General features: G+C 31.2%; 1 protein-coding gene across 1 annotated transcript; it reads right to left on the minus strand.

Moving 5' to 3' along the window:
* Positions 1-6,054: 6,054 nt before the first annotated feature.
* LOC111881886 (zinc finger BED domain-containing protein DAYSLEEPER) lies at positions 6,055-9,185 on the minus strand. The gene is made up of 2 exons (XM_023878270.3): positions 8,872-9,185; positions 6,055-8,388 (listed from the first exon to the last, which is right to left on the minus strand). The coding sequence occupies exon 2, from the start codon at positions 8,380-8,382 to the stop codon at positions 6,304-6,306; it is 2,079 nt and encodes a 692-aa protein (XP_023734038.1). The 5' UTR covers positions 8,383-8,388; positions 8,872-9,185; the 3' UTR covers positions 6,055-6,303.
* Positions 9,186-17,313: the final 8,128 nt, after the last annotated feature.

The raw sequence follows: 17,313 nt of genomic DNA on the forward strand, positions 1-17,313 counted from the left end.
TAGCTTTATTAATAATTTAGGGTCCCCGATTAATCGTCGTCTAGTCCGATTAATCGTTTAACGTCAGTCGACCGCAGAGTTATCGCTGAATGATTTTCACAACCTTACATGTAAATTCAAATATTGCTTAAATCACGAAAGTAATGGCAAATCAAACAATTGCAGAGGTAACAACTTTCTTTTAATCAAGGAAAAATAGATAGATAACTTTATGAAACCAAACAATTTGAATCAAACACACATGACACAAAGATGAAATATTTTAGATATTAAGGGAAATATATAGATTATTGGGATAAGCTAAAATTTAAATGTTAGAGGTACCTTTTGGAGAATAATAGCACGTATAAAATTTATGAATATGAACAATATGGGTGCTACATGTTTCAATATATACCAATCTTAAATATTAAAAGTAGCTTTTGAATTCATGTATTCATATGCATCAGCATAACATTTGGGCATAGAAATAGAAATGAACATTACTAGCTTTTCAAACAGTAGGTCTTTTAAGTCATATTTTATAGGGTGTCAAACTCAACAAATGATAAGGGTACAAAATGAACTCTATATACACTGTTACTTTTCATTAGAAAGTAGCACAAGGTAAGTAGGATCGATCCACAGAGACACGAGACAAACGAATATACCTCTTTGCACAAGGTATTTGAGTCACAAATAAGGGGAGTTTGATTTGGATTTATAGAAATTAAAAATAAGCACATGCAATTAAAAACATCTAACTCAATAATAAAATGGTTCCGATTCCGTAATAAACTCACGTGTCAGGCATTTTAATCACATAATAAGGTTAAGTCATAATCTATCTAAGTTGGTACTTGAAAACACTAACAAGCTCTAACATTTTCCATTCATCAAAGTGTTTGATCAAAATAAAGCTCTTTATATTAAACCTACTTTTACTAATCTAACATAAACAAGCTCTTAGAATTGGATTGAAAAACCGCATTAAGATTAGTGTGAAGGTTCCTAACAATGTTCAATATTTCTCATAAGCTCGAAAACCTAAGAGCATGAAACTGTAGTTTACACCAAAGTTAATCCCATCATACAATTACCAATTTGATTCTTGTACTTTACTTTCAATTCATAAATCAATTATGAATTTCAAAAAATGAATAACAAGAATGAAATAATCCTAATTCTAGTGGCCAACATGAACAATGATTAAATCAAACATTAAATTAAAACAAAACTACTATTGCTAGATAGAATCATGAACATAACATCAAGTCACATGATTAAAAGCATAAACACAATCGTACAACAGAATAAAAAATGGAAGGCTTTAGCCGGATATGGCTAAAGCTTGAATCCAAAATCTAGAAATGAGAAATATGATGTTAATTCAACTTACAAAACAAATCCAAATGTTTCCAAAAATGAATTCCAAGTGAAAACTAGCTAGAACTCCTGGTAAAAATCGCCTCCAAGTCGTTTAAGATGAGAAAGAGTGACAAAAACCCTAAAAATCTCGTAATAAGTTATTAGGAAAAACTACCAAAATGCAGTTTTCGGGATCCACACGCCCAGTGTGGAAGGAAGTAGGTTGCTATGGTCGGAGATTCTTTGAAAGTAAATTGCTCAAGAAATGTTGATTTTGGGTTTCACACGCCCTATGTGGATTCAGTGTAAATCCACACGCCCTGTGTGAAATAAAGTCAACGCCTGGTGAGCTGGTCAACATGCCCCTTGTGGATTTTCATGCATATTTTCACCCCTTCACACACCCCGTGTGAAATCCACTATTTTGGTACTCTTTGAATTTTTCAAATTCTTTGTTTCCGCTTTGTTTGCTTCCAAATCTTGTCTCAAGCTTCCTTAGCATCACCAAAGTGCATTCCAACCTTCAAATGTACTTGAAATTTGTTGGTGATTTGTTATCATCAATGGTATTTAAGTGCAATAGGATTACTTTGTTGACCAAAAGTGATCTGGATAAATATTAAACAATTAAGGAAGGTGTGGAGTATACACTTGTTTAAGTTTGATCAAGTTTCAAAGTACATTGTCATTTAGGGGGGAAACCCCTAAACGAATGGGGGTCCGAGGGCAACGCTCCTGGGAGCGGTTCCAAGGGGCGGCAGCCCCTGGCAGGGTCCAAGGGGTAAAGCCCCTGGCTGGGTATGTTACTATTTCAAAAATGCATCAGAAAATTGGTTTTTCAGATAATTGACCCTTGGTTTGACCCTTATCCAAATATCTGTTTTTATGTCAGTTTTTATGGTTTTATGACAATTTAAAACTGTCATATGACAGTTTTCACACTTAGATCTTAAAGTTGGTTTTGGTCTCATTTTTGGTACATATGAAAATATCATCAAACACTCTTTGTTCTTGTCTCTCTGAGTCTTATCCAATTGAAGATTTGGGAGTACCACCCAAATACTTCGATTTGAAAGTGAAAATCATGATTCTCAAAATTTCCAAGTCTTTTTATACCCAAATTTCTAACAAAATCCACCATAAAAATGTGAAAATAAAAGTATTCCTCCGATAGACTAAAAATAACCAAAAGTAAGTAAAAATGTATGATTTTGGCTCCTAAATGCAATGCTAAAGACGAGATATTTACACAAAATAGGTGCATGAAATGCACCTAACACATCTATTTCTACAAACCATTAAAAAGATTTATATTTCTATAAAGTTTTTTTAAACACCCTTATATTTACAAAAAAACTCTAGAAGTGGAGGTGAGGTTGTGAATCCATACCAAACTAGGCCAAAATGATCAAAACCAAATCCATACCAAACTAGGCGAAAATGACCAAAACCATAATTTAGAAAATTGAATCCAAAGAAAATGACAAACCATAAGACCATTTATGCAATTTTTTCTTTTAACTTTTTATAAGAACGTCTTTTTCTTTAGGGATGTCAACGGGGGTATACGGGACGGGGATTGCATCCCCGCCTCCACCACCAAAGTTCCCCATTCCCCCGCCCCTGCCCCCAGAATTTTCAACCTCCCACCCTCGCCCCGAATTCCTAAATTACCCGCACCCCCGCCTCTTATTGATTTTGGGATATTTTTTTTATTGGGCTAAAAGAAGTTGTTTTGGGGGCTTAAAGAAGCTATTTTGGGTTAAAATAGTTATTATAACATAATTTTACATGTTAAAAATATAAATGTTATCACATCTCAAAAACGTTATACTAACAACTTAAAAATAGGATTCTTTTTGTTGATTTTTGGAAATTCAAAATCATTGCTATTATTTATTATATATATATATATATATATATATATATATATATATATATATAATATTAACGGGGCCCATATTAGGGGTTCGAGACGGAACTACCTACCCCCATTCCCGCCCCCGAAATTAAAACGGATGTTAACCTTACACCCGTCCCCGATTTTTTTAACAAATATCCCTTATCTGAGATCGTGGCCCATAGGTTTGTAGTCCCATGAGACTTTTTTGACATGCCTATTTTTGTTTAGTGAAAATTCAAATTAGCAAATAATATACGAAATTAAACATATAACATAACTAGACATAAGCTATTTAGATCCTTGGATGCTTATATTCCTCCGGGTTAATATAATGTATAAGACCAATTCCAACAATAAAACATTAAATTGATGATTTTTTAAAGTTCAAATTGATTTTGCATTCCAACTAAATATCAAAATGATTGTTTTACATATCATGTATTTTGGTGTTCATATTCTATCTCAAACACTGTATTGTGTTTTTTAGAGGTTGTTTGGAATGAGAACACCATTTTATTATTTGCCTTTATTTTAGTAGTTGATTGGAATTGAACTCGGCTTACATTGTTCAGAATATAAAAAAATGTAGAGTAAGGAAATAAATAGAAATAAATAAAACCATTTTTACGTTTTTGTCCCTTAGAAAAAGAAAGAAAATGAGTTAAAGTTTAGGCTAATTTTGTAACACTCTAAAAATTCCAACCAATTTAAACTTTTCAAAAACAACCCAATTTCATAAAGTTATTACAAAAAGGTTTTCAATACATTTATTATCAGAGTATATCCCAGAAACCACATCGTAAACACATAAAATTCGAGGAGCGATATGATCATGTCTTTGCCTTGCCACGGTCTCCTAAGATTTTGGGAGGAGAAGGGGGCTACATCCCAGCAAGGCTGCATGGGACCTTGGATTAAGTGAGAGAAAGGAAGAACTTTTTTCGATAAAAAAATTTCGAAAATGTAATCTTGACCTAGACGGCTAAATGTGGCTTCAACGTTACAAACAACATAACATACTCAATCTAATTGCTTTCTTTTACATATTTGGTGTTGGTTTTAGGACCGTCCAATTTACGTATAGAAATATAAAAACTTGCTTAAACATAAACCAGTTATTTTTTAGCTTGAATTTTTAAAAATAACCTTACATGCTTAGTCGTGGCATGACGTATCAACACATTTAATTATTGAGTTTAACTAAGCGGATTGCAATCTCTTATCCAAACTAATTTATTGTGTTGTTTGTGTCAAGTTTGTGTGATATGTCCGTTTTTGTCACGTTTAGTTTCCATAAATTGATAACAAAACTAATTTTCTATCAAAATAATAACTATAAAATTACCTTTTAAAGCTATAATTAAAATTCATAAAAAAATATGTGAACGCCAAATCAACACCATGTAGATACAGGTGGGTAAGGAATTGCCTTTGTCACTTTGTGGCATGCCATATAGACAATTACTTGCTATACCTAACCGGTGACAATGGCCAAATCGATACACACAAAAAATTAGGATCTAATTTAACACAGTTTGAAATATAAGACTATACAGTGACACCAACAATGCTTCACAGTTAATTATGTCATTAATTCTTATATAAATAAGAGTTAATGCCATTAAAACTATCGAATTTTGCTCAAGTTTGAAAAAAAAAAAATCCATTTAACTTTTTTATATTCTATATTTGCCACTAATACTAAGAAATGTGTTGAAGCCGACATGTTACATTAGCCAAAGGATATTATGCTATTAAGTGTGAGACCCATATATTACAGGGGTTTATAAAAAGAATTTAATATAAAATTATAAGCATTACATATTTTTTAAAGTAATAATTTTACATAAATACAAGAATATAATAAATAAAGTAAGCAATAAAGATTGTAGAGCATTTATTATAAAATTTAATAGAATGATCAACTTTACATATACAAATCTCATTGAATTTACATATACAAATCTCATTGAAATGTGGATTTTAAATTTAAGAAAAATGAAAATTTTAAAAAAATGACAAATGAAAAAGAAATAATTCAAAAACTCTTAAAAAATGACATGTGTCAAATTCAATGAAAACATAACATTTGACAAAATTGATTTTCATTTATTAGGTTAGATCATAAGAGTTCAAATATATAAAATACTAGGTGTGAAACCCATGTATTACATGAATTTATTTAAAAAAAACTAAAAACAAAATTCTAAACATTTGAGAAGTATGAATTTATAAGAAAAAGTGAAAAAATATTAAATTATAAAAATTAAAGTGTTTTTTTTTTCTCTTATAAATTTAAACAAATAATTTAGATAAATAAATAAATAAAATTAATAAATCTTTAATTTAATAATTTTGTAATTATAAGAAAAGTTCATTAATGAAATTGATATGCATTTATTATTATTGCATTTAAATACTATTTAGAAATTAATAAAATGACATGTGAAATAAAAATTAATTTAAAATAACTATAAAATTACATGTGACAAAATAAATAAAAATGTGACATATGACAAAAAGATTTTTATTTATCAGGGAGAATATCTCTAAAATTAATGAAAATTAGTTTTTTTGTAACTTTAGGCCAAAACTTAATAGCTTTTATAACATTAACCCTATAAATATAAAGAAGCCCAGATTTCATAACAAATTTTTATTTCATTAACCCATTTTATGATAAAAAGAAAAAGAAAAAACAAGACTCCTCTCGTTAAGTGATGAAAACTAAGAAGATGAATTTTCTAGAACTAAAAAAAGGAAGGTATTGACATTCTTCTAACAAGGGTTTGATCAATTCCGTCTAACAAAACAAATCCAATAGAATAAACCATCCACTCTCTAACCAATTCCATCGTATCAAACACGATTCCATCCAAGTATTCACAACTCATTCCAAATCACCAATCCAGACACAGCTTCTCCAATTCAAATTCATAACACACAACTCAACTCATCTTACTCAAACCTATTTATTTCCATATCCTGCACAAATGAACACAACCTAAATAACAAAAAAAAAATAAAAAAAATCTAAACATCAAACTCCAATACTAAATCGGAAACTCCATCTTCACATTCGACTCCATACTCTCCACCCCTTCACAACGCATCCAATCTTTCGCACAAAAAAGCGCCTCCACCATCTCCGGACTTAACTCGCACCGATACCGGTCCATTACCTTCACACCCGTCTGAAACACCGATTCCGGACCAACACTCGACACCGGAATCATCAAAATATCACGAGCCATCTTCGATAAAGTCGGGTACTTATTCTTATTCAATTTCCACCACCCCATAACATCAAACTCATGAATCCTTGGCAAAAGCGATTCCTCCAAATACTGATCTAATTCCGACTTCGATTGCTGACTCGTACTCTCCATAATAAAAACATCAAAATCCGTAAGCCCAAGCCCATTCCCTAAACCTCCCACACCCGCATCATCTTCTTGTTTCACAACTCCGGAATCACCGATTCCGGAGTCCCCATTTAGTAAAGCGAGTGGCAAAGGAAGTCCGGCATACTTTGAAAAAAGCTCATGAATCCCTTCATCCACAGTGTTTATATAAGAAACCGCTTTCTCTCCATAAATCTTTGTAAAACTGAATTCAACCAGCTTCATTTTAAACCTCGGATCCATAACCACTGCAATCGCTAAAACCAAACAACAATTATTCCAATATTTATCGAAATTTTCTTGAATTGGTTTTGTCATGTTACTAATGACATCATCTTCACTAGTGGAGGCCCGAGCAAGCTCTAACTGAATCTTCCATGCTTCATGAAAGAACATATTAGTCGTAGGTATACTCGATGATGTCAGCAGATTTGCAGTATTGTAAAGTAACTTTAAATACGTGCATAGATTGTCGATAACTTTCCAATCTTCATGAGTTGGGATTTTATTGTAATCGGGCTCTAAAGTATCCAAACAAGAAAACACTTCTTTCAACTCCGATGCCGAAACCAACATTTCATAAGTTGTATTCCATTGTGTTTGATCATCGAGTGATAAAGATTTCGTACTCATTACTTGAAGTTGTTGTTTTAAAGCAACAAACTTTTCTTCTAATGATTCCGATGTTTTCACATACTTCACGCAGTCTCTAACTTTCTTCACAGTCTCTTGGCCCGCGTTTATCGCACAATGCGCGATAAACGTTAAAGAACGGGCCAGACAGTCTGTGAGGAGTAATTGACCGTTAAGGACATTCGAGTTCTTTTCAGAGATTAAATTTCGAAGACTATCGAGGCCAGAATCACTAACGGGCTGGTTTATAGTGATGGAGAATAGTTTCCCTTCGATGTTCCAATCGGAAAGACAAGCGGAAACGGCATGGGAGAAGGCGGAATCGGAATCAGGGTACGGTTCCATTACAACGTTTAGTAGCTTCCGATGCATTTTCCAGTCGCTATCGATGAATTGTCCGGCTACAAAAACGTAACCGGTTGTATGTGAAGAGTTCCATAAGTCAAGTGTGAGAGAAATATTCCCGGGCATTCCTTCAATCAGATTCCAAATCCTTTCCTTTTCTTTCAAATAAGTCGCCCCACAATCCCCTTGAATTCTACCAAAATTACCAATTTCAAAACCGGGATTTAAGTTTCGAACAAAAGCCATGAACCCTGGATGTTCCACCATCTCGAGTGGGTAGTCATGGAGTATGATCATTCGGGCCATTTCTTGGCGGCATGTGGCGGGGTTGAAGGCGGTGTATGGGGCGGCAGTGGCGGTGGAGGTGGTGGTTCTGTAACGTCGTTTAGGTGTATTGACAGTTGGGGTCACTGCCAATGGGTTTAACGGGTCATGGTTTTGGTCACGTAGGGCAACCGGGCAGCCGCCCTTGGCGATGTGGCGTTTGAGGTGGCTGGTGCCTGAAACTTTTGAGCCCTTTCCGTATGAGAATAATTGTTTGCAGTGTTTACAGCAGGCCTTTCTAACGCCTTCACCCACGTTTACAATTGTGAAAAATTCCCAAACTATGGATTTCTTTTTTCTTCTTTTGGTAGGTTGCTCTGTGTCCATGTCCATGTCCATGGCCATGTCATCCAATGGTGTGTCAAAATATTCTGGTTGCATTTCTATGTTGACCAGTGGGTTAATTTCCATAGGTGTAATCTCCATGAGGGCCTGGTTTAAAGCAGAAGATTAAACAGATATAGAGATTAAAGAAGAAATTAGACTCATAAGCAGATAATAATCAAACACAGATTAAAGATTTATGTAAAGACTACATTTTGATTGAGTTGTCAGTATGATATATCAACCGAGCCAAAATAGATCTAGGGTTTTTTTTTCATTTTTAATACTTGGGTGACTATGGAATCCGAAAGCCATAAGCTCAAACAAATCAAGAAGACATTATCATATCAAAATCAAGATGAAGATAGTTGGTTGGCATATATTGATTAACAAAACACGAGCAAGAACTAGAAGAAACAACCATCCTGTTTAAATACAGCACTTTATTTACATAAATTAATAATCCATTAATCCAGACTTCCATGAAACACAGCGAATTAGGGTAAACGAGCAACTACGGTGAATACAAGCAATATATATACGAAAAACGAAAGAGGGTTAGAGTTGGAGAAAGATTTTAAATATATATACCGTGATGGTTGAGGTCGACGAAATACCGATCAAAATCGATAGAATCCAAGATGCAGCCTGCAATTCGTGATCCAGAAACGTTTCTTCGAAGATGGGGATGGGATTGGGCTTGAACCCGTGGTAACAAATTGGTGTATTGGACCAATCGAATTGGGGTTTGCTTTAGGCGACTAAGAAGAAGAAAGAAAATGTGTGAAGAAAAACGAAAACCCTAATGGATATGGACTCCCAGGATCCGTTCAATTTGTAGGCTGAAGGAGAAGCCCACGACTTAATTTCTCAAATTAGGGTGAAAAATAGCGATGAATTTGGGTTAAATAGCGAGATTCCAAAAATTAAGTCGGTTCACCTCTCGTCAGAATTGATAACTCATAACGCGGTTGTCACTTGGCTATAGTTTGTCAAAAAGTTCCGGATTAGATCTTTACAAAAAAACTTTAACATATTTGGTCCCTATAAAACACTTGTATATAGTAAAGATAACGAGATCATTAACTTTTTTGAGATCTTAAGATCAAAATCTCAACCGTCAAATTAAACAGATCGTAGATTTGTTAAACGGGAATGCATCCATCGGATTACAATAAACACCCACCAAAAAAAAACGACTTTTTATTTTTTTTTATTTTTGTTTTTTTATTATTAGAGTTTACTTAATGTAAAAAAAATAAAAATACCAAATTCATAATTTGTTAATATATATATATATATATATATATATATATATATATATATATATATATATATATATATATATATATATATATATATATATATATATATATTTGTAATTATGCATATATAAACACTTGATGATTACTTTTTTTTATTTTTTTTTTGAAAAACATCTTAATAGGTTAAGACATTATAAAATGTCATTTGTAGAAAAAAGCAAAATTTTTTTTTTTTCAAATGATGTGCATATAGATACATTTTACATATAAATAATGAATATGTGCATATATATATATATATATATATATATATATATATATATATATATATATATATATATATATATATATATATATATATATATATATATATATATATATATATATATATATATATATATATATATATATATCCATTTTTGTATATGCATATGCTCATTTATTCACAAACAAAAATGTACATATGTGCACCTCAAAAATATATACATGGGTGCATATATGCACATTTTTGAACTTTTTTAGATATTGTTTTTCAAAAAAAACATACTATTAAGTTAAGATGTTGCTATATAAATTGATTCCTTGAAAAAAATTCAATAAAAGAAAATAAAAAAATAAAAACATTTTTTTAGTGATGTATATATGTGCATATTATACATCAAAATAATAAATGTGTGCACAAACTCAAATGTGCATATGTGCATCAGTAATATAGACATGCAAAAAACATATATATATATATATATATATATATATATATATATATATATATATATATATATATATATATATATATATATATATATATATATATAAAATAAGCTCTAAAAAATCAAAAAAAGAAAAAAATAATAATTTAAGTGAGTTTTTATTATAATCTTGTGCATATGCATCCGATTTACTAAGATACACCTTTTAATTTAGTGATTGAGATTTTGATCCTAAGATCTTAGAAAGTTAATGATCTTAATGGAACTCATATATATATATATATATATATATATATATATATATATATATATATATATATATATATATATATATATATATATATATATATATAATATATATATATATATATATATATATGGTGAGGTTCAATAGAAAACCATAATTAATCAATGAACCAAAGAACCAATCTTTTTTTCAACTTTTAGAACTTATTTTTTATCAACAAAAAAAAAACTAAAAATACAGAAATTCATAGCTTTTTATCCTTTTTCCAATGATATAAAATTCGATTTTTTTTACGTCAAATTCACAATGTGAATCTTTGAAAATTCACAACGTGAATCCAGATTCAAATGGTGAATCCGAAAAATATTTTTCACATTCACAATGTTAATATATGAATTTAGATATTTTTAGATTTTTTTTTGATAAAGAATAAGCTCTAGAAATTGAAAAAAAAGATTTGATTCCTTGAAGAACCAATGATTATGGTTCTCTATTGAAATTTTCTATATATATATATATATATATATATATATATATATATATATATATATATATATATATATATATATGTTACCTTTTTCATCCCTCACCATTTACGTCTTAAAGAAACATAAACTCTAAAAACCAAAAAAGTTAATAAAAAACAAAGAATTATATTAAAAGTTCGATCAAGCCTAAATGAAAGAGCAATAACAATGTTAACAACAACAAATCCTATGAATTCAATTATAATGAGATGGCGAGGTAATTGTCAACAGTCATGGCTTTAAAAGTGATTGTGTCTCATATATGACCTCCTACACGAGAGTAATTGAGAACCAACAAATGAGGAAAACAATAGATGGTAAGTCAAAGTGCCTAGTAAGACGTAAAACATGCGTAACTCATAATACAAATATTTGAATATGATAACCTATAGATGTGGCAAAACAAGGACAAAGTAAATTAATGTGAACAAGTAAACATGTATCGGAAAATATCATTATATACATATATGAACATGGAGCATGTATCAATAATAAACATAAAAAATAACACAATACAAGGGGTAGGCTACTAATATACCCTAATGCTTAGCCTACATGTACACCTTCCTATTTAAGGTCATGTTCTCGGAGAGAGCAAGTTCCTTTCTGTCTAGTTTCATAGTATCCTCCCACTTCCTAACATGGTGTTTTATCATCCTCTTACCTTTAAGCATCATTGACTATAGCCTCCTCATTATCATCGGTGGTAGCCTCCTTTGGATATACTCATGTCACCTTAATCTATTAGTGATGCTCATTATTCCTAATAAATTTCTTATCCTTTCATTTGGTATCCTATCTAGGAGAGTTCTATCATAGGTTCACCTCCACATCCTCATTTTAGATACTTACATCTTCCTCTTGTGTTCCTTTTTCTAGACCAACATTCAGATCTATACATCATCGTAAAGATAATAGCTACTATATAAAACTTCCATTTCAGTTTCAGTGATACCTTCCTGTCATAAGCATATAATCAAATTATTCTCTAAATTCCATATTCAGTTCATCATAATACTAAACCATAAATGAACTTAATTAAAGTCTGTATCAAGGAAAATGGAACTTCTTCAATTTAGTATCATATATGATGGGTTTTGGTCATAAGACATCTTATGTGCTCATACAAACCCTAATGCTTGGATCTAGGTTTCTCTATTGTACATGCTTTGAATCCAAGACTATAAACCCTAATTCTAGCATATGGAAATCGATATTAACATATAATTAGGTTTATGATATTACCTTGATTGTTATATAGCAATAACAATCCCAATTCCTCCTTGAATTGACTTTGGATGGCTTAGAGTCACAAGTGTCACTCCTCTAATGGCTTACAAACACCAAGAGCAAATGGAGAAGGTATAAAGAGAGAGGGGAGGTATAAGAATTCGTCTCTAGGACTTCTTGGGAAGGCATAGACGAATTCATGAGCCTTGGGGGGTTTATATAGGTGTAGAGATTAGGGTTTTAGTCCTTATCCTTATCTAGTTGCTTGCCCACCAAGTAACCATAAGATAAGCCTTTAAAACCCTTATCCTAGTCGAATTCTAAGGCCTTATCACCTTAGATTCGTCCAACCCATTAATAAGATAATTCTTACCTTATTTTGTAACTATCACATAATTACAATTCAGCCCTTCTAGTTTAATTAATTACACTTGATCACAAAATTAATTCTTAATTAATTATTGACCAATATTAATTAAACAAATATGATTTCTACTTTAATATATTATTCTTATAACATATTAATAAATCATAATAACCTCTCTCTTAATTTATTTCTCCAATCAAGTTGCTTTGGTAAAGGCAACCCAAAAGGACCATGCACCATCGGGTCAAGTACATACCAAAAATAGTTATGGACTTAGACACTAATCCAACAATATATTCTCTATCCTTACCAACGATCATACCACCATCCACTCACTATTGTCACCAATACCATTAGAATAGGTATGTACCATCCTCGTATCCCATTTTCTCCCCCCCCCCCCCTCTCTCTCTCTATATATATATATATATATATATATATATATATATATATATATATATATATATATATATATATATATATATCTTCTTTTCATTACATCACCATTTTCATATTCTATTTTAGTTAAATCTATATGACCAAAAATCATTATTAAGTGATATTGCTAATAATATATGATCCTATAGAGTCCCACACTTATCAAGTTCGCACATTTTGTATATTTATTATCAATATGATTATTAATAAATAATATCAATTCTCGTACTTAATTAGGGAATAATTATTGTTTTTTGAAAATAACAATTAAAAGAGAGTATAACTAGTTATTATATAATATGACATGATTTAATAAGTCATGTACAAAGTTTTGGACTAGTTGAATACTTTTGTCTTTTACCTAAAGACAAATATATCTTATAAACTTGGAGTTTATAAAATTTAAAGAATCCTTCTACTTTACTAGTTAGACAATTTTTTGTCTTCTTTGAAGGCATGACCTAAATTATTATTATAAGAAGAAATGTTGCTTGTCAACTTTCTTATTATGTCCCCCATGCTTCTTAAAGGCTTCCAATACTTTATTTTATTATAATATAAATGTATGTCTTGCATAGGATTATAAAAAGGAAGGCTTTTGCATGGGTTTTTAATAGTGTTTCTAGCCTTTCTCCACTACGAACGAAAAATATTCTCTTCCTACACCTTTATCTCTTTATAAGATAGTTTGGTGAATTAGAAGCTCTCTTGAGTTGTCTACTTTAGTGCTTATTTGAGTTAAATACTTAAAAGGATTAATGCACTCAAGAATACAAGAAGGAACTAACATTCCAAGTGCCTTGATCTTGATGGTGGATACTTGTAGAGAAAATCATACTCTTTTATTTTTCTATCTTCATCAACACCCTAAAACCAAGTGGGTTCAAAGGCTTCAAAGGTTGTCATTCTAAAACACTATTGGGTTGTTTTAATATCATTCTAACCTCTATAAATGGACCCTAGATGGTTTGGTTTTGTTATAAACTTAAAAATAAATTTGTTATTTTTAATGCTTCCGTTGACTGGTTTTTATGAGAAACACACTTATATTTAGCATCAAAACTCATTAGTAGTATCAGAGCCATCTTTTATATGTCAGAATGATTTTTTTTATGTTTGATAATCTTTGGTTTTTGGAAAACAAGCATGGTTTTGTTTTAGTTTAGAAAAATCCATATTTGTCTTCTTTGGCTACTTCTTGGTTAAAATTGTTTATTTTTATATATAATCATTTTCATGCATTTTGTTTATATAAAAGTTGCATTAGAAAAAACAAAGAGTTGTTTATTATTATATATGATATGTTGTTGTGTATAAAAAAGTCATTTGAACATTTGTGTTGTGTTTGATTGATATTTATTTATTCATAAGATGTAATAGATAAACATATATTTTTTTTTTACATTTGTTGATTTGTTGTAATAATTAGTTAGACTAGTTGTATTCTTTTTAACTGTAACAAGATGAAGAAGTGGCCTCATTGAAGATGACTTAACCATTTGAGATCATAAGCTTCAACCTTTGGTCTTGGGCTTAATTATAGTCTTAATGATTTAGGTGCACCAACTTTTACAACATGAAGATTTGAAATCGTTTTTGAAAGCAAAAGTTGACTTGGAAAATTGGAGCTTGGAGATCTTTTGAAGTGTCCCTTAAGTCCTTCAGTAAAGGATTAATAATTCTTGTGATGGCTCACAAAAATTAGTAATTGACATGACTTGGTTTATATACATTATAATGCATGTATTTGATGTTTATTTTATGTTATTGTTGTTGGATTAGGTGTCTAAGCCCATAACTATAATTGGTATGTACTTGACCCAATAGTAACATGGTCAATTTCGGGTTGCATTCACCAAAACAAATTGATAGGATGGATATTTGAGAAAGAATTTATTTGTGATTTATTAATATATTACAAGTATAATATATTAATTGAGAAATCATATTATTTAATTAGTATTGATCAAGAATTAATTTAGTGATCAAAAGAGACTAATTAAATTAACGGGGACTGATTATGTAAATCAGTGATACATATAGTTTGGGCCAATGATCCATGATTGATTAGTGATGGACTAAGTTTATGTGAGAGTACATGAAGTGTTAGTCCATAAGACTAACGAGTTAACGGATTAAAGGCCCAAGTGAATTTGGGTTTACAAGTTGAAACCCTAGGAATTCCAAACTATATATTGAACCCCTAAGTTTGCAAAATCGGCCCATAAGCCTCCTAATGTGTAAGCCTAGCCGATTTGATCTTCATAACTATTTTCTCATATTCATCCTTTGTTCATGGTGTCTTGTGGACTGTTTGAGGCATCACACTTGGGGTGCTAAGCTCTTAAAAGGCCAAGAACTACAAGCTACAAATAAAAGGTATTCTTCTAACTAGTTTTATGTTTCATGTATCAAAATTGCATACTAGTTAGGATTCACGCTTTGGAAAATGAATATTGCATGTATAACTAGAGAAAACTTAGATACAAAGCATTATGGTTGTATGTGCACCATAGGAGTGTTATATTACATAAAACCCAACAGTGGTATCAGAGCCATGGGTGTTTTTTGTTATATAGATGCAATTATATCGTTTTCAAAGTTAAAAAATTATGTTTTTTGCTGTTTGACTGCTGGACTCGACGAGTCCCATGAATGGAATCGACGAGTTGACTCATATGACCATGAACTCGACGAGTCCATAGCCTGGCTCGACGAGTTGGATCATCAGTTGGCAAATTTTTTGAGTTTTTGGCCTATTTTGGATTAGTCTAATAACTATTATTTCAAGTACGACTCCAAAACCTGATTAGCAATCGTAGCTCTCAAAAGCCGCTGTCAACTCTAATCAATAATTCGTCCATTAGATAAGGGATCATATATTCATCCATTATATATATCGTATGTACATGAGACATGGATTATAATCATTCTCTTTGTTCATGTGTTGTTTTCCAATTTCTGATTTATGATGACCGACTAATTGATCAAATCAGTCCAGGCTTGGCCAAGCGCTTAGGGTTGTCATCACTAAATCATCGAGGGGTCCACATATATCGCTTTTATCCCTCTTAGGGTAAAAGGAACGGATAAAATTCGACTCATATGATTGGTATATTTCCTCATCAAATCACACACAACAATATGTTTTATAACACCAAGTTACTGGTGCGTTTACATATCATCAATGTGCAACCGACTTGTAAACTGCAACTATATGTCTCCGTTTCAAGAATATAAGATATTACCGTCTCACAATCACTCGTGATGTAATCCATGAAGCGATTCAGATGAGCATGGGTTTAATCCAATACTCAAATCTTATTACAGGAGTACTCATGAACACTGCAACAAACTTTGCTATGTCTAAACACTTTAGACAATCTACAAATGGATTCATGACAGTCTTACCTCAATACCTACTTCCAAAGTATGATCGGTTGTGGATAGTTTGAATAATATTATTATTCAGGAAGTCAAAACATGCAAAGTGAAACACAAGAATAAGGGAATTCAATATGGTCTCAAAACTTTCGAACATAAATAAAACACCTTTTATTTTATCACTATATTGATTACACATTATTCATTGTATAATTTTTCGATTAATCAACTTAATACTTGAAGTAAAACAATAGTTATCCCATGCTCCAAGCATGCACACTATGTTTATATATGGTCCTTACTTTGTGAAATAGATTAATTTAAAACATTTCCAATGAAACTCATTTCACAATTCCAAATCTTTATCACAAGTGTTAGATTCTAAACTTTCATGCAATGATTCCTTTTGTAATGTCATGGTACCAAAGTCACAGAGGCTTTGTCAATGATATTACAAAACTTTCCACTGGAGATTAATAACAAAACAATTCCAAGGAAGCGAAGTCTCAAATTCAAAGTACATTCCTTTGAACATCCTTCTTGCATAAAGGTTTCAAACCTACACATAGATTCTTAATATCCAACTCCCATTATGAAAACTTTTCCATATTTGCCATATGACAATGCATTATTAATAGAATTTTGTCTATTCATAATAATGTCAATATGGTCCATCCTTTACTATATTTCCAACTGTCCTTAAGCAACCAATCCTTAATGAACCTTAGATTGTCCTTGACAGTTGTTTAACCACTTTAGTCATATCCGGTTCTAGTCCTTTTTCCCTCTTAATGCCCTAGGCATTTGGAAAACTAGAACACGTGAATATTATAGCATATGCAATCGATCCTATATCCGAAGCATA

The sequence above is a fragment of the Lactuca sativa genome, chromosome 5, assembly GCF_002870075.4.
Source record: "Lactuca sativa cultivar Salinas chromosome 5, Lsat_Salinas_v11, whole genome shotgun sequence".
In the NCBI taxonomy this organism is placed as follows: Eukaryota; Viridiplantae; Streptophyta; class Magnoliopsida; order Asterales; family Asteraceae; genus Lactuca; species Lactuca sativa.